General features: G+C 37.4%; 1 protein-coding gene across 2 annotated transcripts; it reads right to left on the bottom strand.

Annotated features, from left to right (window-relative positions):
* Window positions 1–611: 611 nt before the first annotated feature.
* On the bottom strand, window positions 612–25,687 carry PRKAR1A (protein kinase cAMP-dependent type I regulatory subunit alpha). 2 transcript variants are annotated; one of them, XM_044449535.1, is made up of 12 exons: window positions 25,559–25,687; window positions 23,223–23,296; window positions 22,552–22,740; window positions 13,116–13,289; window positions 12,013–12,104; window positions 11,374–11,435; window positions 9,098–9,144; window positions 8,380–8,538; window positions 5,892–5,952; window positions 4,687–4,808; window positions 4,101–4,182; window positions 612–3,052 (listed from the first exon to the last, which is right to left on the bottom strand). In XM_044449535.1, exons 3-12 carry the CDS (start codon window positions 22,729–22,731, stop codon window positions 2,880–2,882), a joined length of 1,152 nt encoding a protein of 383 aa, XP_044305470.1. In that variant the 5' UTR covers window positions 22,732–22,740; window positions 23,223–23,296; window positions 25,559–25,687; the 3' UTR covers window positions 612–2,879. The 2 variants fall into 2 exon arrangements, with proteins under 2 accessions (XP_044305470.1, XP_044305471.1); XM_044449536.1 differs by lacking the exon at window positions 23,223–23,296 and having other exon boundaries at window positions 25,559–25,652.
* Window positions 25,688–26,853: the final 1,166 nt, after the last annotated feature.

Raw genomic sequence — 26,853 nt, 5'->3', positions numbered from 1 at the left:
AATAAAAAGTTCTGCATGAATACACACTGTACAGATACTTCCAGAAAGATCTACAATCACATGAAAAAGACTGCATTCCATATTACAATTATTTAACCCACAGACCATGCCTATGCCTACGAGAAAAGTGATGTGGGAAGTAACCCATGGAGCTCTCCGCCAGAGAAGCAATATGATAGTGACATGCCCAAGGTGTATGAATCATACCCAAGCGTGACACATTTAGAAGAGTTTGTTAGTAAGATAAAAGCAAATCTAACAGACATTTTCCCCAGTGGCTTCAAGTACCAACAAGCTGAAATTAATTTGGTAAAGGAGCCAGTAATATTCTTCAGAAGTTGACTTGAATAGGAAAGATGCCATAACTTGTTCAGAACGCATTAAACGAGCAGCGCAGACCTAACTACTTGGCTTACAAAAAAAATCAAAACAGCTGTGAACTGAATTTAAATGCAAGGTTATGAGCATGCACCTAAATTATGGTAAATAAAACTTAAGTAGTAACACCAAGCCTGTGTGGGGAAAGGGCATGATCAATCATGCAGCCTATCCCCAGCCTGCATACTATGGCCCTGAAGCATACTGTAGAACAAAATAAAACACTGATTACATTTAAGAATTTAAATCGTTTTATTGCTTTACCTGCCATTAGGACAATCTATAACAAAAGGAATATATTAGCACATACAGTAAGTCAGACTTACAGTCTGGTAACAATACAAAAATGGTCCTCTGGTTTACTATAGCACTCTAGGGCAGTAGAGTTTAATTTGCTAAGGTGACCTAGCAAACAAACAAACAAAAGATTATCTCTAATGCCCTGAATGTTAGCTAAGGCAAACTATACCAACTGTGGATTCAAACATGTTTAAATTGCACACAAAGGTAAAGCTTTAACTGTGATTAATATTTAACTCAGACATAGCTGGTTCATCTTAAAATCTTGTTGGTAAAACTACAAAAGGGAGTAAACAGCAAGCTAAAAAGACGCAGTAGTGAAACTTGATTAGAAAGCCTTATATAAAAAATGTGCATTTTTGTGGTGCTCTAACTAGCTTACATAAGATTTAAAATCTTTTTGGTACTTCAACAAGGATCAGATCAAGCTTCAAAAGTAACAAAAATATAAAGAAAATAATCCCTGGATAGGTTCAAACTGAATAGAGTTTTAGAGGAAAAAATAGCATGTACTGACTCCTGAAGATGAGAGGTGGATATCCTTATCTCACCAATGTCTTTAGGAAATACAGAAGGAATTCACAATATATATGTTACATTTAATCCATATCTAGAAATGTGGACCTATCAAGAGCTCCCCACAGGTTTTTTTTTATACTAAGGCTCCTATTCCTTGAACTCTAAATATGATTAGCAAACTTTTCTCAACAGCCAACAAATCAGAAAGGCATATACCAGGTCCAATTGTCCATTAGGGTGGGTGGAAGGCTTGGGTGCATGAGATTCATAAAAAATAGTTGCTTAACTAATGGAAAATACTTGCTGTCACTCCCAAATAAAACCCTATACTAATTTCTTTTAGATAATTTACATGTTATAATGAAACTGAATTGCCTACATTATCCAACTGTGAAATTCCATAAAGCTAGTGGGCAGCACTTGGTGCACACAGAATATTGTTAACACAAACCTGGTAAATACTGAAACACATTTCAGACTTGACAACAAGGTTAACTTTCCAAAAATAGTTATTCTGTCAGAGTGATATGAGAATCTGGGGCAAAACAAAGACCTAAGTGAGCTGCTCAGACTGAGTATCTTTGAACATTTAAAAGTTAACAAAACTTCTGTTTGGACAAAAGTTACTCTTAGAAAGAAGAGTTTGACAGGACACAAGACACTGGTTTTTGCTTCCTGTCTTTCAAATGAGCCAGTCAGGTCATCCTCCGAAAGGTGATTGCATATTTCAGTCCACACTGAATGCCAGCTACTTTAACAGAGCCACTGAATTCTCTGGTTCCACCATTAACAGGGAGGGCAAAGATTGCAAGTGGCAGGCAAAAGACTGGACATGCAGGACATACCCTTCAGTTTGCTGTTCTACATTCACTGCATGGGGTGTCACTATTTGGCACTAGCTAAGCAGCAGTGCAATTCTCATGCCAGGATCAACACCAATATTCAGGGGTTCAACCCATTGGTTGGGTATTGAGAATTTGTACAGAGAAAAACAGGAAGGGCAAATATGAATATTCACAACTGAGAACAGGCAAAAGATCCAGCAGCAGTGGCAGCATCTGCCAATGCGAAAGCTTGTACAGAAAAACCCCACACACAATCACCAAGCCATCTTGAACCAACTGATATGGATACAGGTGCACCAACCTATCAAACTGTACTTGTGGTTTTACTGGGAGTTAATCTCAGTAAATCAATCTGAAAGTAACCCATATCCTGAACATTTATGCCAAGAAGTAGAGCTGAGAAGATAAGTGTCTCTGTCTAAAAGGAGTAGAAAGTGACCACAACCTAAGAAATATAGGACTCACCAAATGAGAAATGTGTGCCCTGTAAGAATTTTCTACTGTTACAGCCTTAACTCTATAGCAATAACCTTGGTGCTAGGAAATTTTCCCAACAAAAGGAATGGCAGTCACTGCCTAAGTTGGACAGTGTACATTGCACAGAGAGAAGCAGTAACAGCAAATGTCTCCATACAATTTTCTATTTATTTTAAATGGGATCAGGAGCACCAAAATAACGCTCTTAAAATTTAAACTGATGCCATGAAAAGCAACTGGTATCTTTTTTCCTCCCTCAGACAGACAGGAAGCTGCAATAGCCAGTGGCCATGTGGCTCTGCACAAGAATAATGAAGCAGTCTGCACTTGTGAAGCATGTATCGCAGGAGGAGGGAAATTTCAGACAGACAGAGACACAAAGCTGTTGTACTGCTGGATGTTCCTTTTAAGAATATCTGAGCACGGACCCAAAACACGCTCAAATCGGGGACGGTCAAGCTTTACACATTTCAGCGGGCCACGAGCAACAACAGTGGCAGCACGAGGTCGATTCATGAGTAGAGCTATTTCACCTAATGGAACAAAAGAGAAGATTTCAAAGTGGACTAAATACAAAGCAAAGTAGTTTCAAGCCAAGCAACAGAGTCCCACATTAGCCTGTTTCCGGAGAAGAAATCCAAGGGCCCATTAGATACTGCAAACCTCCAGGCAGAGAAGTGGAGGTTCTCCTTTGATCAGCAAAGTGTGATTGGAGTGCACATGAGGGTAAATCGGGGAAGTCAAACACACTTCCGGAACAGGGGAAGAAGCTGGCATAGTTCTTGTTCTTCCAGTTGGACTCAGTGTTGGTGGGGCAGAAAACAAGTCAGCCCACACTTCTGCCCATACCAACTGAAGAACTGGTAGGTTTAGTGGGCTCCTCTGCCAGAGACCCCTGCCATTTCCCACCAGGACTGCTATGCAAATAGAAACTAGGGAAATCCAGAAAGCTTTTTCTTTTTCACCATGAGTAAAATGCCTTCAAAACTGAGAAGTGTTATATCTTTGCAGAGACACGCTTAAAAGCAAGAATGAAGACTAAGTTCCTATTTTGGTGTTATGAATACTATTTCCCATTCTCAGCTTTCTTTTGAAATGAATTATATCCCCCATCCAAATTATCTTAAAGCACATAATAATAACAATCTGTTTATGCAGGTTTAATAATGCAACTGTATTTCTGATGCATCAGACACACTGTAGAAGGTCTAGTCCCAAATTTTCCTAGGCAATTAAGGATGCAGGGATATTAGTGGTCTATGTCAAAACCCTGTTCACAACTACAAAATGAAGGATGTAAGATTGAATTCTTTTTTTCTCCTCAGTGGCTTTAATTTCACAGATTGTCATATCATGTTGAGAGCAATTTCTTCCAATGGCACAATGTGTTCTCTGACCCAAGCACAGCTCTAGGAAGGATGGTAGGGAGGTCTCTGTCTCATGAGATGGGACAGAAAGAGGAAAGAAGCCAGTAATTAATGGACAGGGTGGGGTGGGGGTTCAGAAATACTGTATAATCTGCAATGCCTTAAGTGTTAAGCCTCAGAAGAATACTCAACTCAAAAAAGCAAGAAAACTCACCAAAATAATCAGAGGGTGCCAGTCTACCCACTTCAACAAATTCTTCATGTTCTGACCTGCGCTGTAACACAGCAGCTGTACCCTTTAAATGGATTAGAAGGTTAGTTCACTAAGTTTACTTTCCCTGCCATATGCAAAAGCAACTCTTTCATAACAGATTTAGAAAGCAGAAGCACCCCTATTAAATAGCTAGGTTTAATCTGTGCCATTAGCCCTAAAAAAAGCCTGCTCAGAAAGGGAGTTTAGTGATATTATCTCCCATTCAAAAGCACATTTCACAATTAAAGAAAGCATTCATTCATATACAGACACTGCCAACTCAGGATCTCTGGTCTGTTTTAAAAGGCATTCTCAATGTATAATCAAATCTACCGCAGAAAGAATGAGTCAGTTTAACCTGCTGCTGCACCATGGATTTAAGTTCTTAGAACCAGTATTTAGGCAAACGGTATGTAAAAGGATTTTAAAAAAAAGAATTCACAATTCACACTTATTTTTTGGATTCTAAAGTAATAAAAATGCATGACCAAAATGATAACAAATGCAGCCAAATATACAATAAAACACTGTTACTACTACTTCTTACCTCTAATATAATGAAGAATTCATCTCCTGGTTCTCCTTGCACCACAATCTTTTGCCCATCCTCAAATTGTACTGGCTCTAAAGCATCAGCTACTGTGAGACGCTCCCACTTGTCAAGCGATTCTAGACAAAAAGGTCAGCTGTTTAGCATACTTTCTATTATAAAGGCTTAGTATTAGATCACCTGTTAACTTCACAAAGGGATATACTGCTCCAACCAATATGCATATGGCAACCTGATCTTCAAGGATTTCACATTGTGCCATATTTTACAATTTTACAGTTCAGATCACTTCAATTCAGACAAGAGTCTTTAAAGCACTCTGGGTAGCTACAACCAGGCAGTAGGTGTTAGCAATAACACGGAACAATCCCTATTAATTGCAAGACATAGAATCAAAAAATTATCTTGCTCATTGTAAAAAACTACAGAAAATATTCAGAAGCAAACCAGCATGAGTGAAGGGGGAAAAAGGCTTGGTTGAACTCCTCCACCTATATACTTCCCAGGATTTCTGAAAAACTTTCCCTGAAAAAAGGCCAAATTATTTGAGAACAGTTTATTTTGGAGTGAGGGGTTCATATATAATCCTTCGTATCATCTAATCAATACAAACAAGGTAAACTTCTACCTTTAAAAATGCCATATACAGCATTTTATAGAATACTGAAATAATACTAACATGTATTTGCAAGCTGATTAACGGAGAGGGCCAGGGATCCTTACAAGCAAATAAGGCACAACACACATTTTCCATCAATAGTTAGAGCAACAAAGCATTTGGGGGAAAACCCTTAAGACACAGTATTGGAAGAAGCACTAGAGCAGAGCTTTGGCTCAAATTAAGTCCTGCTTGCACAAGTTATTTGAAAGAGAAAAGGGATAAAGAACAGGAACTGGGGGGGGAAAACAGCATAATAGGGAGAAAATTTGGGGCTGAGGAACATGCATGAAAGAGTTGAAGAAAATAAAGGAGAAAAGAAGAATAAAAATTGAGACTGTGGGGAAATGAACTTAAGAGGAAACAGTAACCATGTCCTACATACAAGAATATACCTGTACCTTGTTCTCTTCACCAGATTCAGTTAAGTCACCAATGGTAACTAAGTCGCAGAGGTTTTTGTCATTGTGCCACAATATTTACTTTCTTCTATGTAGTACCAGAAAGGCCAGACTCAGTTGTCTAATACTGACATGTCACTCACCTAGTATTGACACTTTACTAAGAAATTCTTCATACATCTTTCTCTTTCTCAATGTGCTACCCTGAAGGAAAAAACCACATGCACATATGAAAATTATTCCTCTGTTCAGTATTTTCGAAATACACTGAAGAAAATCAAAGCATCCCAAAGGTGGTTAGAATGCCCCAATCCTGTCTTGCTGAGGATGAGCAATAAAGTGTTCGATTCTTCCTTGCTTTTGATTAATTTTAATGTTGCTCTCTCGTTTTGGTTTGAAAGTTGTCCTTGCATAGCCCTTAACAGTGCTTGGCTATGCATTGTTATATTGTTTAATTGTTCATCACCCTGCAAATGCTGATGCAGCAAAAGCAATGTATAAAGCTTCTTACTAAATAAATGATTGAACAGGTCACAGATAAGCGTGCAGAAGGTCACAGCCTTTAAAAAGCACATCTCTGCAGATCTGATACCAGTCCTTTCACCAAGCAGACAGGGTATGTTGCCTGTGAACTCTGATCATGTTCCCCACCCAAATACATATTAGAGAGTCATAATCGCCAGTTGAGTAAGTTTGTTGGTTTAATCACATGGGTCTTTTGTACATCTGCAATCTATGGCCAATCAAAATACACATCCTGTACTGTCTTTTTAAAGGTAAGCTTTCTGCATAACAGAAATGTTTAGTTTCACTGGCAAGGCCCTAAGCATTCCTGTCTGTAGAAACATTTTTTTCCCTTTCAGCCAAAGATAAATCTGCTTATCAGTGTAAGTAGCCACTGAAAACTATTATACCTAGGAAGAACTGAGACACGTAAGCACAGAGAAACCAATACTGAATAAAACAGGGTTCAATCCAAGGTCACACAAGTGGATCTCCCTTCTTTTTTCCCTCCTTCATTCTGCTGCACCAGGTCTTCCAACCCATTGATGACTGGAGGGGGTGGCATGGGGGAAGGTAAATCTGTTCCACCAGTGGTTTCTATTCTGCAAGCAGATGGCAGCCCAGAGGGTCAAAGGGCCTGAAGAAATTTGAACTGTTTGACTACAATTAATGATTTTCTTTCTTCTTCCTTTTTAGACAACTGTTTTCTAAAGCTTGTTCACATTGCCTTCTGTTATTCTTAATTTCAATTTCAATTAGTTTTAAAGGTTTCACTGTGTTAAAAGCAACACAGAACGAAGGGTAGACATAGGCAATCCAATTCATAAAGTAAGTTTTTGTATGTTTCAAATGCAGCCTACTGGGTCAAATAGCAAGAAGATAGACTACTCATAACAGGTCATTTTTGCTGTTTTTTAAACTGTTTTAAACTTTAATTTCTTATTTTATGATAATTTTATTGCATTTTATCGTCTTGTTTTTATGGGTTGCAGTAACTCATAAAACATTTTTGACTATGGGGACACTATAGAAATAAATAATTAGTCCAGGCCACTAGACTTGGGTTCCACCTAAATGTCTTAATTGTTTATAGCCTCTCTTAACCAGTATACATGTAACTATAGCACTATTAACATGTCTGGCCAATATCTCTGGGAAATCCATCAGTCCATAATTTTTGATGTTGATTTTGGCACTTTCATTACAGTAAGTGAAAGTTTTTACTGAGTTGTCAAAATATTTTACTGATTTGTCAGAACGTACAGCTTCACATGTGGAAGCTTTCCCTCTTGCATGAAAGTTAATAAAATATCTAGCTGGGATTTAACAAACTAAAAACATAATAGGTTCCACTTTAAGTATGCAAAAGTAGAAGCTGTGCCTCTTTTTCCATATCTATCATCTATTATACCTATAAACTCTAATTTTAAACTAATTTTATGCTACTTTGAGGTTGTACATTTTAGTATCTAATCTAAAAACTCTAGGTAATGGAAAAATAAGGACTTCAATAGAATATTATACTGTTGCATATGTGTATTTTGTGCAGAAGCCAACATCTATTAGCAGCTAAGAAAAAACTTGCATGAACAATAATTTGCAAATGTAATCTTGCTTTGCCATAAAGAAAACAATACAATGATCGAAGAATTTACATGATTTCCTTGTGATTTTCAGTCATGGCTGAAACTAGTAATCATTTACCCAGCAGTAAATTTTATACATCCAGGACACAGCGCAGGCAAATGTAACAATGAGAGCCATGACTGGGTTTCTATAATTAAAATAAATGGAATTCAACTTTTTAAAAAACTGTGATGAATCTTACTTTCACTCCCCTCCTCCCCCGCATAACTTTGTTAAATGCTTAAGGGCACAATCCCATTCAAGTTTAGACAGAAAAAAGCTCTTGCAACTCCCAGCATTCCCCAGCCAATATAGCTGCTTGGGGCATGCTAACAATTAATTGTTGGTCTTTTTTTTTTTTTGTCTAAACATGTAGAGGACAACACTCCCAAAAGCAACAAATAAAAAAACAGGTGAAATACGTAAGCACATTATTACACAGTAAGAGGAAAGCCATAATATCTCTGAAAGTATTTTCTTTCAAAACGTTAACATACTCACCATAAGGATCCTTCTATAGCTGTCTCTATCAATACCCCATAGTTTCACATTAGTTTTTGCTTTGACAGTGGCTGCTCGAGGTGTTCCATAGATCAGTGCAAGTTCTCCAAAGCTGCCCCCTTCCCCAACACTGGTGGCCCATTCATTGTTTACATATACCTAATGAAGCAATACACACAGCTAAAGACACGCAGAAATTGATGTTTTTGGAAACAGAGCTTGCAAGTCTCACATGCTGATGTTCATATCTATCCTAGACCTGATTAAATGGGGGCAAATATCATTTAACTCAATGGAACTGACTTCTGAGTGGTCATGTATAGGATTAGACCATTAATATGTCTCTTAACTTCTACATTACTTTAATCACTAGAAAATCAATCCATGTATGTTTTAAAGTAAATAAAATACTACAACCAGAAAAGAATTCTGGAAAGCTTTTACCAGTACACAACTTATTTCAGTGTTTCGGTTTAGACTGACCGGAAACTTTTGGTCTGTCAACCAAATATCAGAAGGCTCATTTATGATGCAAGGACAAAAAAATAACTAGGAGTAAGAAGCAAGAACAAGAGTGAGAAATCAGCCCATAATATCCCCCCACCCCTCGAGTCTAGCAGCATGGATTTGTATCTTTTCCCTTTTATTACCTGTCTGTAGTACAAGTACTAAAAGCATAAAAGGGCAATGGATTAATATAGTTTAGGAAAACCCTTACATCCATTTCTCCTTGATCCACAACATAGAAGTTATCCCCTTCATCACCTATAAAAAATAAAAGTAAAGCTTCAGGAAGCTATATAGAAGAGACCCATCCTCAAAATAAACACACCCACAAACATTTGCATTCGCAATAATTTGGAATATCCACACTGTTCTTCAGCTTTATATTCAAAGATATTAATTGAAATTTCCACTGCACCCCTATGTATTACTTAAAAGATCAATTCAATTTCACCACAACTATGCTAATTAGTCTATGTTAAGTGAGGTAATGTAGCAAATAACAGTAAATGATAGTATAATGGAGCACACATACCTAGGCCAAGGTACTAGACAAGGATGTCCCCTTTCCCCAGTATTGTTTGCTTTAGTCATAGAATTACTAGCAAACAGTATTAGGAATAATAAAATAAAAGGTATAATTTCAAGAATTAGATTAAGAATAGCCTATCTGCCAATGATACCATGTTAACAATAAGGAAGCTTTAGATCAGGTCAAATTACATTTGGAAGAATTTGAAGAGATAGTAGGTTTGAGGATAAAATGAGATAAAACAGAGATGAAGTTATTAAATAGTGATAAGGAAGAAAAAGAAAAAATTAGGAGTAAATGTAGCATTAAGATATCAAAAGTTATTTAGGTATTAATATTACTAAAAAGTCAGAATGTTTAAAAATAATGTTGATAAGTTGTGAAATGAAATAAAAGAGAAAATGGATGAATTAACAAAGATTAGATTATCTTGGTTTGGCAGAATAGTGCTATGTAAGATGAAAATATTGCCTAATATTTTTCTTATTTCGGATGTTACCAATTAAGATAACAGACAAAGAATTAAAAGAATGACAAGATATAATTAATAAGTTTTGGAATGGGGATAAAATAGTGAGGATAAATAAAAAAGATGGTATCGATTACAAATGATAGGAGGATTGGGTATCTCTGATATATACTATATAGCAAATCAATTTAGGCACAGACTGGATATCATATTACAACCCTGTAAGGTAATATGGTTAAAATTAGAATTTTATCAACTAGAAGGATCCTTGATAAATCTTTTTTTCAAATATGATAACAAAAAACATTATTAAAAAGGTAGAAAATCATTTCCTTAAAAATACATTACAAATTTGTAATAAGTATAAGGAAAAATTTATGCCATCAATCTCACCAATTACTGAATTAAAAGGGTTTCAGATTTGAGAGAGATTTTAGAGAAAATATTAAAGAACAATCAAATAATTAGTCAACTATTGGCTAGAGAAAATGACTAAAAATGGGGAGATAAAAGCAATGTTAGGAAAGGAAAAATAACTTGGTATAATGTGATTCAGAATGCTGCACTAGAGAGCGGATAAAGAAAAGAGGCAGATGCAGGGATTATACAAAATTTGATGATTGTAGAAAAGGAAAAACAAGAGAATATGTGGATGCAAGGAATAGTACATAAATTTCATAAGATACTGCTAAAAGAACAGGATCAATATGAGAAAGATTTGAGAAGAGCATCAGTTATGAAGATATGCTCTGAGATTGCTTTATTTTCCATTTTTGGTAAGAAACAAGCTGTAATAAGGCATTAATAACAAATTTAATAGATTCTGTAAGATTACAGTTAAGAATGGAAAAGTAAAATATGATTATCAGTTGTGTGATTGGTATAGAGATGTTTGGAACATAGCTATTAATGATAAATTAACTTGTGATATTAAAGTGAGAAATGGACATATAAAGAAAAATAAGTTTAATGAGATTTGGGGTTCATTTATTGTGTATGTGATAAAACAAGGGAAAGGATTTGAACTGTCAAAAGAATCACTAGTTTGGGAAAGGGGAAATGTCTTGAAAGAATGTTTGAATGAGTTTTTATATCTGTAACATGTTTCTTGAGGAACCAGTGATGGGAGGCACAGTATTTTAAAGAATTACTGCAATTGTATATTTTAAATGAGTCTATTTTAATTGTATTTTAGTTGTAATTTAGATGAAAAATTAAAAAAATAAAATTAGTCTATGTAAAGTGCTCTTGAGAGAGCCTTCCACAAAGACTAATGCTGAAAGATATTTTTAACATAGCCACACAAGTGAGTCAAGGAGGACACTGAAGCAGCTACTCAGGAAGGAAATCTAGTTGTTAAACTCTAAACTGGGGATATAGTCTGATGACTTTTAAACAAACTGTATGGATTAGACAAGTAGTAAATAACTGCACACATTCAGGGTTAAGCAGTTTTCGACCAAGTAGCTTACAAACAGGTATCACTTGCCTTGTTGTATTACAGTCTCACCAGCAATATAGGTGACTGGAAACATGGCATCAAATATATCACTGAAAAAGATTTCAGAATTACTCAAAAGATAACCAAATATTAGAGAAAGTAGCATACAGATAATTCAGTATGTAATTATCAGAGATGCTGAATGTCTAGATTTGCTCAGTATGTTGTGGAATGAGGACAAAAACCTAAAATACTCACACAAATATTTGGTTTGCGGAATTAAACTGGCTATGTTTATTTTCTACCTCTTGCCATATTCAGACGGAGTCTATGTAAAGCTGTTGCTGTCAGCAGGGACTATTTGTACCCTAGTCTTCCTTCCGCCAATTCTTAGATACTAATACAAAGTATTATATGCATGTAGAGCCCCATTACATGGCATTTCGCCACCCTCAAGTTCTAAAGGTGCTGATGTGGATCTTCTAAATATTTTCAGTGCAACTAAACGGTCCAGGAAATTGCTGGTGATATCAGTATATAAATATACTTATTTATATTAGAAGTTATATATAGGGTACTACAGCATGCGTCATGGCTAGTTAATGTAATATTTAAAGACATCCCTTCTAGATTGTGTTCAGCATTAAATACACGATCAGAGAATTCAATTCTAAAAAGTTTTCCTACCTTCGTTCATTGTCATCAAGATGAGCAAAAAGCACATTCTTCTCTATGGCTTTTGCCAAGGCAGCCATAGTCTTATAATCTTTTGGAATAACCTGCAGCATGGAAAACAGCCAAACCATTTTGACTAAAGACCTCTGAAGCAGATGCTGTTTAAGCAAATCCACTTTTAAAAACAAGCCAGAATTCTGTTATTATTCCTTTCTCACCCAGTTTTTATTTTATTTTAAATATTTATGTATTACCTTTCTAAGCAAGGATCCCCTCAAGGTGTTTTTCAAAATTAAAAAAGGAGCATATAATTTCATTTGACATGTGCTTCCTTCTTGGCAAGAATTTTTATTAAAGCAATACAAATCAAGAAACAATAATTGTTTTGAGGGAGAAAACATAAGCCAAGAAAGCAGAGACTGTCTGGAATTAGGTTTATTCTTTCTCACTGGGTGATAGATATACCATTTTTTTCCAAATATGGCACTACTGCCAGAAGGCTCAAGATGTGGAAAGCTTTAAGTTTCTGAGAAACTACTTCATAATCTAGGTCAAGTCCATGGATCCACTGTCACCAGAAATGGTTTTTAAAAATACAGAATAAACAATTTTTACAATAACACAGGTACTAAGATTCATAGAACCCACCCAGCAAACCATCTTCTTACACATAACTAATCTTGTGGGCTATATTTTCATCTTACGTTTTACTCTCTACTCTCACTGGTTTTTAAGGATTTTGTAAATTTGCTTATAGGTCTCCTGGAGGTCACCCTCCATAGTGCTTGGCTTGCTGGAACTAGACCCAAGCTGGAAGGATTATAAAGTAGATATCTTAGGAGACCTTATATCATAATCAGGGAAAGATTATTCTGTTTTTTCTAACCCTATTCTTTCTAATGAATTGCTTTTCTTGCCCATCCTTCAATCCATTAATCAGCAAGCCCAACTATGCAAAAAACCAGGTTTCTGTGAGAACTGTCAAGAGTCACCCAAGCTAGGTATGCATTACCACAATGTGCCTATAGAAGTACTTAATGGCACCTTCCTAGGAAATGGCACATATAAACCATGAAGTATAGCTTGCTTGTCTGATCATCAGCTGGATGTAATACCTTTCTAACATAAGAGGCAGCATCCTCTTCTGTGTAAACTTCTGCACTGATTGCACCACGCCTTCTGCGGCCCTTTACCACTGGGTTCATGGGTGGGGGTGGAGAAATCTCATCTTCACGGGAATCCGTACGGGAGCTTGATTTCTGCTGACTCATTAACTGTTTGGTTTCTTCCTGCAAGAGAAGAAAACAGCTGTATGTTAATAACCCATGGAAAAACATCTCCCACTCTTGCAGCTATGCTAGTTAAATAGTTGTCATCAAGTTGAGGTGCATTTTGAAATTTTGTATTATGCCTTCCATACTAGTACTGCCCCTTTCATAATGCCTGTGAAAAGAAGCACGCCACTTTTAAGTTTTAAGAGAACCAAGAACAAATTTTTAAGAGAACAAATGCACAACATTTGTGGAAAACTGTGAAAGTATCTGTTTATAAGTATGATTATGTAAAGACACATTACAGAATGGCTATTGAAAAATAAGTACATTAAATACTACCTTTTACTAGGACAAGAATTCAAATCAAAGTATTTAAGTTTTTTTTTTTGTTTTTCCTCTTTTAAATTAATTAAACTTGCATAAGGAAAGGAGTCCCTGAGGATTTTACTCCACTAGCCAAAATGGCTATCGGGGGGCGGCACTCATCTCCATTCCAAAGGCCGTGAGCCAGCACTGTCTGAAGACATGCCAGTGGTCATGTGATCAGTATGATGTCATGGGGCACTGTTTCCTCCCCACCAAAGTGGTACCAATTACCTACTCTCATTACATGCTTTTGAATTGCTAGGTTGGCAAGAGCTGGGGACAAGGCAGCAAAAGCCCACCCTGTCAAGCGGCTTCGAACTTCCAACCTTTTGCTTGACAGCTCAGTGGTTTAACCACCGCGTTCCTTTAAACTTACATAAACAATACAATTAATATATCATAATAACCAACATAAACATTACTAAAACAATAATTAAACAATTACTAGTTAACCATTACTAATAAACATAATTAAACAATACAATAACATCAGTGCTCCCTCCAGCAGACCAATAAATCATGACTTTTAATGCAAGACCATTTATTCATTCAGGTTGGCCTGCTCCCACTTCCTTTCCAGAACTGTAGTGACTCTTGTGATGGTTCACACTCCTTTCCTTTTATTAAGACATATTCAATAAACAGTCTCCAAATATTTTCAAAATTATTTTTGCTGTCAAACATTTTTTCCTTTTAATATCACAAGTTAACTTATCATTAATAGCTATATCCCAGACTTCTTTATACCATTCAACTATTTGATAATCACCTTTTATTTTCCAATTCCTTGCTATTATTAATCTTACTGATGTTAATAAATTTGTCATAAATTATTTAGTATTTTGTCCCATTTGTTCTCTAAATAATGACAATAATGCTAGCCCAAGATCTGCATCAATATTGAAATTCAGTATTTTACTAATTTTTTGAAAATCACTTCCCAAAACAAATTTAGATATTTACACTCCCACCACATATGGAAATATGTACTCACTCCCACATACACTGGAATATTCATTATTCATATAATTCAATTTAACCTGAGTTAAGTACCAGAGTTAAGTATTTCCAAACTAATTTATAAAGATTCTCTTTAATTCTTATTGACACAAATTTTAAAATTCCTTTTATCCCACATATTATTTCATTCTTCAGTACCAATATTTATTTTTAAATCTATTTCCCAAGACTCTTTAAGAGGATCATAATGATCTTCCCCTTCGAGTAATATGTTGTGAATTTTACTTGTCCTTCCTCTCATCCACATATTATCTTAGTTTTCTTTCTGTAAAATTCTGTTTTAAAATTTAGTATATTCTCTACATTTACCATTTTCTTCAACCAATCTTTAGTACAGTAATCTAATTGAAGTAGATTATACAAAGTTACTTTACCCTGTCCCAGTATTGCTTGTATCATTTCTTTACTCTTCATTTTCTCTAACCAATCTTTCAACCTTATAACTCTTGTTTACTCTTCTGTACTTCCCCCTCAAACTGCTTACTCAGATTCTCTGGGAATCGTTCTAATTCTGTAATTGGATATAATGGTGAAATCGATGTGATAAATATGTCCCTATATAGTATTTAAGTTTGCTGAATTACAAAAAAATCTTCCTCATGTCAGACTTTGAAGAAAAGGCATTTTAAAAAGAAAAAGCCATACATGCACACATCTGAACAAGGGCATCTACTTAAACCACAATTATGCTTATTTATAGATGGCTTTCATTTTAAAATGGATGTAATTTTGCAGAACTGGAAAGGTTAGTGACTTGGCTTGCGCTTAAGCATTACTATTCGGAGGCTTGGATAAAGGGGCAAAAGTGATGAAAAGCTTCTTTTAAACACTAAGTACCAGCAGTGTTTAAATAACTATGGGTTTCAGATTTCAAAGTACCACTGAGTTCTACTGACACTGTGTGCTTCCCACCACCCTCAAAGCTCAAGAAGGCAACCTCATTATATAAGAACTATGGCCCAACCATCCTCCAAGTTGCTCAGAGTGCTCTCACTGATCTCCTAATAAGTCTAAGATAGACCAAATTGCAAGTCTGACCCATGGAAGGCCAGTCTCATGCCCAAGAGCTACTACACAAGTACAGGTCTGTCACAAGGTCTGCACATGACAACCCTGATAGACAGATATGCCAGACTAAGTTCTTCAAATGCATTTCTTATCCAAAATTTAAATTTTTAAACTGTACATCCAAGAAATCATGTTATGCAAAACAGTACCAGGCAAGTATACCAGTCACTGAAGACCAAATGCAACATTATCTACTATATCAGATTTTTTTTTCTATTTATCTACAATGAAAATTATTCTAAGGGTACAGGCCACTAACCCATTGGAGTGGATAAATAGTGCTAAGATTAATGCTTTCTATGATCCTAATCTTAGTACTAATCTTAGCATTACCTATCTGGCAACCTTTTAATTGTGTATTTTCAAACTTATAAGTATATACACACTGATAATGTTTATACATTGTGGTGGTTCTGTTAACGACTTGTGAAAATGATTTGTGTTCATCAGATGTAGAAAAAGAAATCCAATATTTTAAGCATTTGGGGTTATTAGAGGTTTAATTTACTTCCTTATAAACTAGGCAAGTCATTCAAATGAACAAAAGTTATTAAAATTAAAACTATTGACTAAATTTAGGAAAAAATAACTGAGAAGATCACTGAATATGGGTATTGTAGCTAAGTGTGGCAGGGTATGAGTTTTTTAAAATACAACATTCATATTTGCCATACTTTTAATTAGCCTATCACTGAAACTAAAGTGAGATATTGGTCTGTCTACAGATAATTTACAGTCATGCTGTGATGACTTCACCTATTAAAGTAGCTATGTAAAGCAACCAATCATATTACACCCAAGCACAGATACCTATTGGAGTAGTAGGTCATTTCTGTATCTTCTCAGTATCTACATTGTATGATAGGTAATAAAGCATCAAGGAGAGTACCCAAAGAGAAAACAAAAAAACTTGCAGTGGATCAGACAAGTTACATTGGCTAAAGTCATATCACAACTTCAGGATGAATAACTGTCTGAAACATAGGTCTAGAACAGGAGAGAGAACCAACCATGGACAAGCAGGTTGGATTACCACTCCCCACCAGCCCTCCATGAATTATAATAGGACATGACCATGGTCCCTAACATTTAGATCCTGGCAGATGCATCAAAAGGACGACAGTCCCATTATTTCTACCAGAAACTATTTCTGATGCATATAGGCCTTGTTTCTTTAAGAAGAAACTCACAGCTAAGCCACTTCACCCACACTGTATCTTGTCCCAATGGGAAAAAGACAGAAAGCAGGCAAAGTTACTTGAATGAGTCAGTGGCTAGAGGAGTGCTTAGCTCCACCCAACAGCTTTGTATCAGAAGGATCATCTGCACAACAGCTGGGAAAGGCACCACATGGATGAATCCCCCACTCACATCCTGCTCTTACTGCCAAATCTATTACTGGTGGTAACAGCATGGATTTTCTGATCAGTGCTTAAGCACAGGGGAATCCATGCTGTTATCTCTGAATGGGTCAGACAGCATCCAAGTGCTAGACATTGCCCTCTCCTGGTCTAAAGGTAGCAATGCAGTCTATCACAGTTCATTCTCAAAGTCTTTAAAAAAAAACTTGCTCAAAATAGCTTATAGCACTGAATCTCTGGGTCAGGACTTCAAAGACCAATTATAAGTTAGTGGAAAGGTTGATTAAAATATTGCTTGTACATTCTTTTCAAACAGTAGAGTAACACCAAATTGAACAAGAATAGCTGCACATTCAGATATGGTTTGCAACACATTTCAAGGAAAGTGATTTTATTCTAATACATTAAACAAAGATGATAATAACCGCCAACAGAGTTTTTCCTTGAAATACACTGGAACTATATCTATTTGTACAGCCTTTTTATTTTTGGTTCTTGGATTTTTCTATGGCTGCTATTGACTTTTTTAGTCATCTCATTTCCAACCAACTCCAGACAATAGCTAATAACAGACCTGCTCCAACTGCATATGAGAAACTGAATTTTAATTGGCTAGAAAAGATACACTGACTTGTTGAAGCAGTTAATGCATCCATCTTCTCTTCAGGCTATATAATAAAGCATGCATAAGAAATACATTCTTATACCTGTTGAGGAAACTCCCTTATGCTTTCTACATATTAGCACCTCATAAATAGGTGATGAGGCAATAATGACCTTTAAAATCTTGTCAAGAGCCTGCAGACCTATTAAGTTCAGCATAACATCTTTTTTAGAAGTTACCCTGCATACAAAACTAGGAATGATAAGCTTGCTAATTAGAAAACAGTATGTCCTAAAAAACTGCAAACAAGGGAGCAGACAACACTGGATTTAGGTTTGTAACATTTCTGAATTTCTAATCCAATTATTGCTGAAACTGAGTTTGGGGAAAGGGAAATACTGGTACTATTTCAAACATTTGTAAATAGCAGAATATATTTACTGATATCCAGCACAGGAATATGTTTGAAGCTTCTAAATGCTTCTGTTATGCATCCTACATGCAAAATTAAAAACCTAAAAACTTGTTAGCATTTACTAACTGCTGAATGTAGAGTCCAATATACAGAATTGATGCAATTTGCTAGATAAATTCTTATGTGTTACTGGCCTCCTAAAATAATACAGACAAGTCATCAATTTTAGCCCTGGTTTTGGGACAGAAAGTGCCTTGGCCACAGTGTGAAATGACCTGTGCCAGAAGAGGGATCGGTGCTAGTGCAACACCACTGGGTGTTTCCTTGGGCCTGAATTGGCTTTTAATCCTATTTATCACAGTATTCTTCTGGATAGGTTGCCTGGGTTGGGATGTGAGGGAGCTGTATCACAGAGGTTCTGCTACTACTTGCATGCCCAATTCTTGGAAGCAGTGCTGGGTGATTTTTGCTCTGCAGCACAGCACTATGCTGCAGGGATCCCCAGGGCTCTAGCTTATGAAACATGCTTTTCAACATCTGCATAAAATCAATGGGAAGCATTCTCCAGGGAGAATGCAGCATTAACATTCATTTTATCAGATACAGAGAGAACAGGCATGATATTAGCTCTTTTCTGAAATTGGATGATTGGAAATGACATGAATAAAAGAATCAACAGCAGCCACAGAAAATTCTTCTCCTTTTCATCTAATACAGGTGAGGCAGTTGAAGTTCTGAAACAGAGTTTAGGCAGTGTAACTGAGAGATAAGGTAGATGACAGCCAATAAATTGAGACTGAAGCCAGACAAGACAATATTGTTTGTGGGTGGTTCATCTGCCACACATACATTACAGACATACATTCGCTTGAAAATGTTTGAATTATCGTTAATAAGCTACTTTTCATTTCCTGAATCTTCTAGCATAGAATAGTGTAAGTCAAGGTTAATTTATCCATAGGCTCCTCAAAACTCACTCATCAGAGGCAAGGAACCTTGCACAGTTCCACATGGGACACCTAGCTATATTATGCACCTGAGATTTGGGATGGACAGAAGCAAAGTAATGTGATTGCAGTTTTTGCCTGCTCCAGTACCCAGGACAATTCACAAGACTGGCTTCCCCCAAGTTCTCATGCATTTAAGGCAAGTTAAATTTGTGAGCCCCTTCAATTGTATACTTGTATTTTGTGCATTATTAAAGGAATAAGGAAGATAATGTTCTTATTACACAGGGATGTTTTTGCCAATATTTCCACACTATTCAATCTTATCAGATGCAACAGAATTTAGTAAGACATGCAAAACTGTCAATATTACAATTTTTTTAAGTCTGTTAGATCATGAGGCACTCAAAGGTGGATACAAATATTTCATATAATTTTATGCTGTAAGATAAGGCAGCAAAGACAGACTTCTAAAAGCTTAAAGGCAGTGTTTTAATTTTTAGTCTATTTTATTATTTGGAGATTTTGTTTTGCCTCTATTATTCCTTTATTCAAAATGCTTGTAAAAGCAATCCAGAACAAGTTTTCACTTTATTTAAACAGGTAATGTAAAGTTGAATGCATCTTGTAGTAAGGTTCTATCTGAATGTTATTAGAGTTCTGGCCCAACTACTTAAAAGAGGAGTATCTAATCAATTGAAGAACTATTTGTGATCATACTGGTTAGAAGCTAAATCAACTAAGTTTACACAACATTACCAATCTTGTAATTTTAAATTGCTGAGAGCTGACAAACAAGGTAGCTGTGGTAGAAGTGTGGGATATAAGCTTTCTTAAATAAAAATTTAAAAATGCACTTAGAGCTCTGTGAATCACTTTTCAGTTAAATAAAAACTACCACCACACATTATTCAAAGACCAGACCATATTTTATCATTTTCACTCAATTCAATGAAAACAGACTAAAATAAATATGCATATCCTTCACTTCTTTTACTCAAATAGACATCCATTAGTCAACTAAAACTTCAGCTGAGTAATTTACCAATTCAACCTTTTACACATACAACACTAGACTAAAATGGAGAACTGTCCATAACAACAGTGGGTTGGAACCAGAGAATGAAGCATTTTTTTGTGCTGCTGCTGCCGCCGTGGCCACCATATTCTTCAGGTTGAGGAATCCTCTGCAACAGTGTGGGATAGGACACAAGGAATTACAATGTGACAGGGGATTTGCCAGAATCTGAGGATACTGCCTTGCATGAGCGGAAGGTCCTTTCTGCTGGCACAAGACACCTTTGGATCCAAGCCAGGAACTTAAATGTGCGCACAATCACTGGACTGCTTTTAGAAAACTGCACAGCTCGACATTTGGATCAAGCCAAAATGCAAAGCCAGATAGATCACAAGAGTCTTCCTGATCATAGTAGTTGTGCACTCATATGTACATCCTTAAAGGCTGAACTGAAAGTGCAAGCACATAAATGACAAAACTGAGCATCTGAACAGAATTCTTCTACACAAGACAGTGTTCTATGGGAGAAAAAATAATCTAACAAATAGCAGTAAGTATAGCAATCACTAAATATTGCTCTTATGTTTTGCCTTTAAGTTGTCAGCTGCCATGCAATGAATGCTAGTGACCTTCTCTCCTTCCACAAAATGTTGACACAGTGATGGGAGAAGCTGTTAGTGACAGAGCAGTCAAAGAACAAGAGGAAAAAATATTTTTGATCTTGCTGCACAGCCACATAGATCAATTGGGTCACCGCATCAGGCATTTTAAAAGAAAAAGCAACTAGTATGTTAGCAACCCAAAAATGATTTGAGATCATCCTTCTATAAGGTACCCCAAAAGCAAAAATACTTGTAATGAATACATAGCATTCTGTGTAAACAAGATCACCATATTTGAATTGCAAAACTTCATAAAAGTGTCTAATTATTGGCAATTAATACACATTTTACTTTTCTTGATAGTGTATCAATGCCTTACAGATTGCTTCAATCTATTGCTCATATAGTTTTGAGAATTATATTATGGCAGCACCTGCTTTCATGCAATTAAGAATCCTCAATACAAAGAATCAAGCAGGTTTGAACCCAATTAGATACTCTTGAAACATAACTAAAACAAATACAGGTGCTAGATTTCTCTACACACAATACTACCTCAACCCAAATAGCAACCATTCTGTCCTTACATGATTACATGAAATCCCCCAAGAGTACTGTTAATTTTTGTACTCCTCAATTTCCCTCAAAATGAAAATGAAATAGGGGTCCAGGGTTGTGCCCTCACAGGTGGAACAGGAACTGCTCCAGACAGGTGGAGGAGATCAGAAGAGAATATGCCAGGAGATGTAAGGAAAGGAGGGCACAGGGAACCTCCAGTTCACTGGTAGAAGCCCATTTATGTAATACTGAATTTAACCCTGCTTTTCTTTAAAATGCATCCTCCTTAAATTGGCAAAAAGTTTATTTCTTATTAAGTATGTGAACTGAAAGGAGAAAGTAACGTAAGAAGCTTTCTTGTACTGAGTCAGACCACAGTACCATCTAGACCAGTGTTTTCAACACTGACAGGATGCATTGGCTCCAATTTTTCAGGTAGGACTATAGCCAGCCCTACCTAGAGAGACTGCATACATAAGCATGAAATCCCCCGAGCCACTGCCCTTCCCCATGTTTTAAGGCTACAGAACAGATACTCAAGCTAGATTGTAACTACCTCTCCATTCATTAAACCATTTTTACTAAGTGCATAATTAGAATTCCTGCAATGTTACAGCAATATTGCTATATTGCCTTTATAAAAAGTTGGACACTAGAATTTCTAATTTATGAACAAGAAAAAAGATATAATTATTTTATTTATTTATTTATTAAAACATTTCTATGCTGCCCCTTGCCTATGCCTAAACCAAATCACATCAAAAAGTTCATTAAACATTTCTATGTCATGAGCCAGCCTGATCCCATACAATCACCTTCCATTATTTTAATGGAAATATTCATTAAACCTATTATTTTCTTTCTGAAAGTAAGATTTTTAGAACAAAAGTACTGCTTTCATTTATGCCTGAGCCTTTTTATACCCAGTTCAGAAACTACTGATTCAAAAACTTTGCCCAGTTTTATGGGTGTTTGTGAAAACTATTGAGTTAAAATATATTATAACCTCTTAAAGATAAATGAAGGTAAAATTTGCCCACACATGTGTATCTTACAAACTGAAACAACTTGTCTATGTACTTTCCCTGAAGCTTATTCCACTATTAATTTTTGAATCACCACTTAGAAAAACTAAACAATAAGGTTTTCATAACAAGCAAATTGCAAATACACTCAAAATGCACTTTGACATTTTCATTTTCGAGCAGCTAAGATGTTGACATATTGCAGGCCAAAATCAGCATTCATTCTGAGTTATTTTGAGGCATACTACAAATGGTTCTGCTATGCCCCCCCATTCCCAAAGGCTTATTTTTACCTTCTCCAGTCTTTCAAAGTATTCCCGAAGGAACCCCATGGGTCTCTCAGGTCGCACTGTGCATAACTGGACAATGCAATCCTTCAGGAGTTGCTGGATGTTGTGTTTTTGGACATAGTGTTCACATTCACGGAGGCTACGCTCCTCTTCACTGGCGGTACTGCTGCTAGAGGCTGCCATGGCTGGTATCTGAAAGAAAAGCATATTTTAAACCTCTCCAAGAAAGGTGTTCTGCTGCCTTGCTTGCACTGTTTTGCAATAATGTTCTTCAACAAACTCAGCAACTAGACATTAATATTTGTAGGCGCAGCCAATCAGCAGCAGTAGAAATATTATATGCTTCCAAACTGAAGCAGTGCTCACTTCCTTTGCCTGTACTCTGAACCAACACTACTTGAGAAAATCATAGCAGCAGAAACAAACAAAAACTTGTTTGTCTTAGGAATCTCACAAGTTCAGTCATATATTAGAGTAACCTATTGTAAAAATAAAAGATTTTTACTATAGCAATATTTATTAAATTTCATACCATCCAATAGCTGAAGCTCTCTGCAAGTAACACCAGTTTGAAGCCACAAATTTATTGAAAATAAAATAAATTGATAATTAAAAATATTTAGTAAAATAGGCTTTAAACAAATAAGAGCATCTTCCACTTGTTGAACACTTACTTGAGTTGTAGCTAACAGCAACAAATACAGGTATGCACAGAATTTACAGGAGAGGGTGCTGATCCCAGTATCACCTTTCAAGAAGGAAGTAAGTAGTAAGAAAATGAATAACTCAAACTCCCAAATGTTACTGTCCTATTAATACACTGCACATATGGCAATATACTTGTGATAAACATATGCCTCTGATTTCTCTTGCTGAGAATTATGCAGCCTAAAGATAATGCTGAATTGTTTCAACTCCAAACACATTGCATTCTTGTCATCTATAATCCCTGCAACAAGTCTAAAGGTTAAAGAACACATATTTATGTTTATATAGTACACATGTGTAGATGCAGCATTCATATCACATAGCCTTGAAGTTCTATAGCTACCCCTTTGTTTGGACAACTTGCATAACGAAGGTCAGTAATAAATGCTTTAATTAACTGTCCAAGAGTAAATCCATGGCCCCATGACAGCCTGCAAATTAGTCTGTGGAAAAAGCATTCACACTGCTGACAGACAGCATCAGACACCAGCACTCAAACGCAACTGTAAAAACACACAAAAAAACCCCCCAAGAAACTTCTGAAATGAATAAGTTCTCTAAAAACATGCTACTTAGTGGAATAAAAGTTTATAGAGCTTCAAGGAGAACTCCTGTTAAAAATGGCCAAAACATTTTGCTTCTATATACCCTAAACAATTGGAAATTGACAAATATGAAAGAATTTTTGGTTTTTATAAGTATTTCCAATGTGAACACATATTTTTTACATGGATTCTAAGGACTCTTAGAAGTTTCAGGATCATTTCAGAAATCTGGGAGGTTTTTGCCTTTCTAACAGAGAAAACAGAAGTAGTACCTAAAATTCCTCGTAGAATTCTGTTGCAATCTCGTTTAAGTTAAGCGCTGAACAATGAGCAATTGTATGGGAAGGTGGGGAAAATGTTGAAGCTGGTGATGGGTGAAAGGGGTCCTACCTTTTTGTTGATCTATCAAATGTAACAAATGTTGCATAGCTGAGGAACAGCCTATCACAGAAAGGCATTTGTAACATAACAGCCTTGGATCACTTACCCTAATCTTCTTTCAAGATATCTGCATGTGGCTTCCATAAAGAGAAACAACAGGGAAGCCCTTAAGATGCTTCCTTCCGGCCAGAAGGTAGTGCAATTCATTTGGCACTAATTGATACAGCATAAGAAAACTGAGAAACTCAACAGCTCAGCAGCTACAGGCTGCTTCAAAGGTAGCACTATTTTTACTATAAAGAAAAAATGCCACTCCAGCCAAGGATTATTCACTACCACAGGGTATGAAATGATACAGGTTCCTTCTAGCCCTTCCCTCATTGATAATATAACGCATCCTGGTGGGACCATGAAATTGCCAAATAATAAATGTTTTTAAGATGAGAAATAGTTCGAAGAGTACTCCTGCTTCAAACATTTTTGAACAGTCATGCCTCCACAATTATGAATACAGATCCAATACATCTCTCATTCACATACTCACACAAAAAGGCTTTTATTAAGTAGTTACATTTCCAATGGTTGTCAACTATAGTTCTCCCCAAGATATAAATCTATTTTTTCTAACAGAGTATTTCTTCCTACAACCCTGCAGGCCTCCCTTGCCTCGATCATTAGAAACACAGAATATGTTTTTCCAAGCTATGTTTCAGTCGTTTCTGCTTCCAGGAATAAATAAAGGCCTCAACACCATTAAAGCAAACAGCTTTGTCATAAGGTCCTCCCGCTCTCTCTTTGCCTATCCGGCATCATTCTGCACGCACTCCCCAGCAACTCTGGCGTTAGCACTGTCACATGCTTTGACACCCCAAAAGTCTGCCCCTATTGCAACCTAAGATTTGCTGTCCCCCGCCCCCCTTCACCCTCCTTGAAGAAAACTGCCCCCATCAAACGTTCTGCCTTCCCTCTTGGCGCTGCGCTTTTAGTATATTATAGTCATAACGCGCCCAGCAAGAGTCCTCCCTTTTAAACATAAGCCTCCCTCCTTCAGCATCGCGCCCACTAAAGCTGCGCTCGTCACCTTGTTTTTTCTCCTAGGCACCTCAGGTACCCGTTTCCAGCCTGGCTGGGCCCCCTCTCAAGGATTTCCATCCATAGCTCGACAGAAAATTCCCTTCTTTCGCTTCGCCCCAGCCTCACCTGAGGTGGAGGCCTCTGCTGCTGTTGCTGCTGCTACCGCCACCGCCACCGCCGCCTCCTCCTCCTCCTCCCGCGGCGCGCCAGGCTCCTCAGCTTAGCGCGCCGCCCTTCCTCCCGCCACTCGCGCAAGGCTCCGCTGGGGCTCCCCTCCGGCTTGAGGCCCAACCGAGACTTACCGCAGGGTCCGAGCGACGACTCCCTGCCTGGGCCTCTCCTCGGGCCCCCTTCTCCACCCCCTGTCCCGACTTGGGGCCTCCTCCTCCTCCGCCTCAGCAGTCGCCCCCACCGGAAACCCAGCGCCCTCCGCCAATCGCCGCCCGGCCTGACGTCAATGAGCCTCGCTCTCACTTGCTGAACCGTCACCGTGGCAACCTTAAAGGAGACGCGCTACGTTTTGTCTACGTCTCACTCCCCGCCCCGCCCAAGGGGAGACGAAAAATAACCTCCACATACAAATGCGGCCTTTCCCTTTAAAGCATCCGCTGACGCCAGACCGCTTGGTGAAACGGAGCTGCCGACGTCCCCCCAGTCCCTTCCGCCCTTGCCGTGCACAAAACCCGCGAGGGCGGGGCGTCCTAGGCGAGATCGTGAAATACGGATTTAGAAGCGCGGATCCGCAGAATGTCGGTCCTACTACTCTACCAGCCATCGCCGTTATTTTGTTGCCAGAAGCAGGGCGAGCCTTGTGATGCCTGGGAGGTTTTGGAGACCAACCGTGCAATCCAATGCATGTCTACTCAGAAATAAGTCTCTTGTTTCCAGTAGGGCTTACTCTCGGATAAGTGCCTGCGATTGCCTTTCGAGGCTGGCATCCCATACTTTTCCGGGAGGAAGATCGTTTTAATTCAGCGGGGCTTTAAAGTAGACATGGATAGGATTGTGCTGTAAAGCTATAGTGCTAGACACATTCACTACCTGGAAGTAAATTCCAGTAAACTCAGTGGGCTTACTTCTGAGTAGACTAATCTACGATCTCACTTTGGTGGCAAAAGCTTTCCCTGGAGCACAGTACACGTCAAGCGCGTGATGTGTGGGCTTATACGGAGCTAGAAGGCATAGTTATTAACTGCTCCGTGTTTCATATATCCTGTGCTCAGAAATAACATACCTGCTCTAATTATACCACCTCCTGGTTCCTTGCCACAGTAACAAGTACTGAACTGATGGAAGAAGTGGCCAGATGTACTTTTTCACCCTGTTTTTACACCTTAATTTTTAAGTGACTATTGATCAGGGGAGGGAACATGTGATGCTGCATCAGACAGAAAAAGTAACATTACCGCTCTTTCTTTTGTCTTCTCTTTCCGCCATCCATTGGATGAAATGCTTAAAAAAGTAAGGGGGAAAAGAGCCAACAGCAGCTAAGTAATTAAGCCCCACCTCTGAACAGAAGCTGATTGTTTAAATGGCCAATTCAGGAATGCCAGGAAGCAACTAACTAGCCAAGAAGTACTATTTAAAGAATGGGGCA

The sequence above is a fragment of the Varanus komodoensis genome, unplaced genomic scaffold, assembly GCF_004798865.1.
Source record: "Varanus komodoensis strain SLA01 unplaced genomic scaffold, ASM479886v1 scaffold59_1, whole genome shotgun sequence".
Classification (NCBI taxonomy): domain Eukaryota; kingdom Metazoa; phylum Chordata; class Lepidosauria; order Squamata; family Varanidae; genus Varanus; species Varanus komodoensis.
The sequence above is the reverse complement of the archived record's forward strand: the minus strand, read 5'-3'. Positions and strand labels throughout refer to the sequence as shown.

Coding starts and splice junctions, on each gene's coding strand:
- PRKAR1A (XM_044449535.1), bottom strand. CDS start 22,731: ATGGCAGCCTCTAGCAGCAGTACCGCCAGTGAAGAGGAGCGTAGCCTC. Junction 11,436..12,012: donor CTTGATGACAATGAACGAAG/GTAGGAAAACTT, acceptor AATCTTTTTCAG/TGATATATTTGATGCCATGT. Junction 5,953..8,379: donor GCTATAGAAGGATCCTTATG/GTGAGTATGTTA, acceptor TTTTTCCTTCAG/GGTAGCACATTGAGAAAGAG.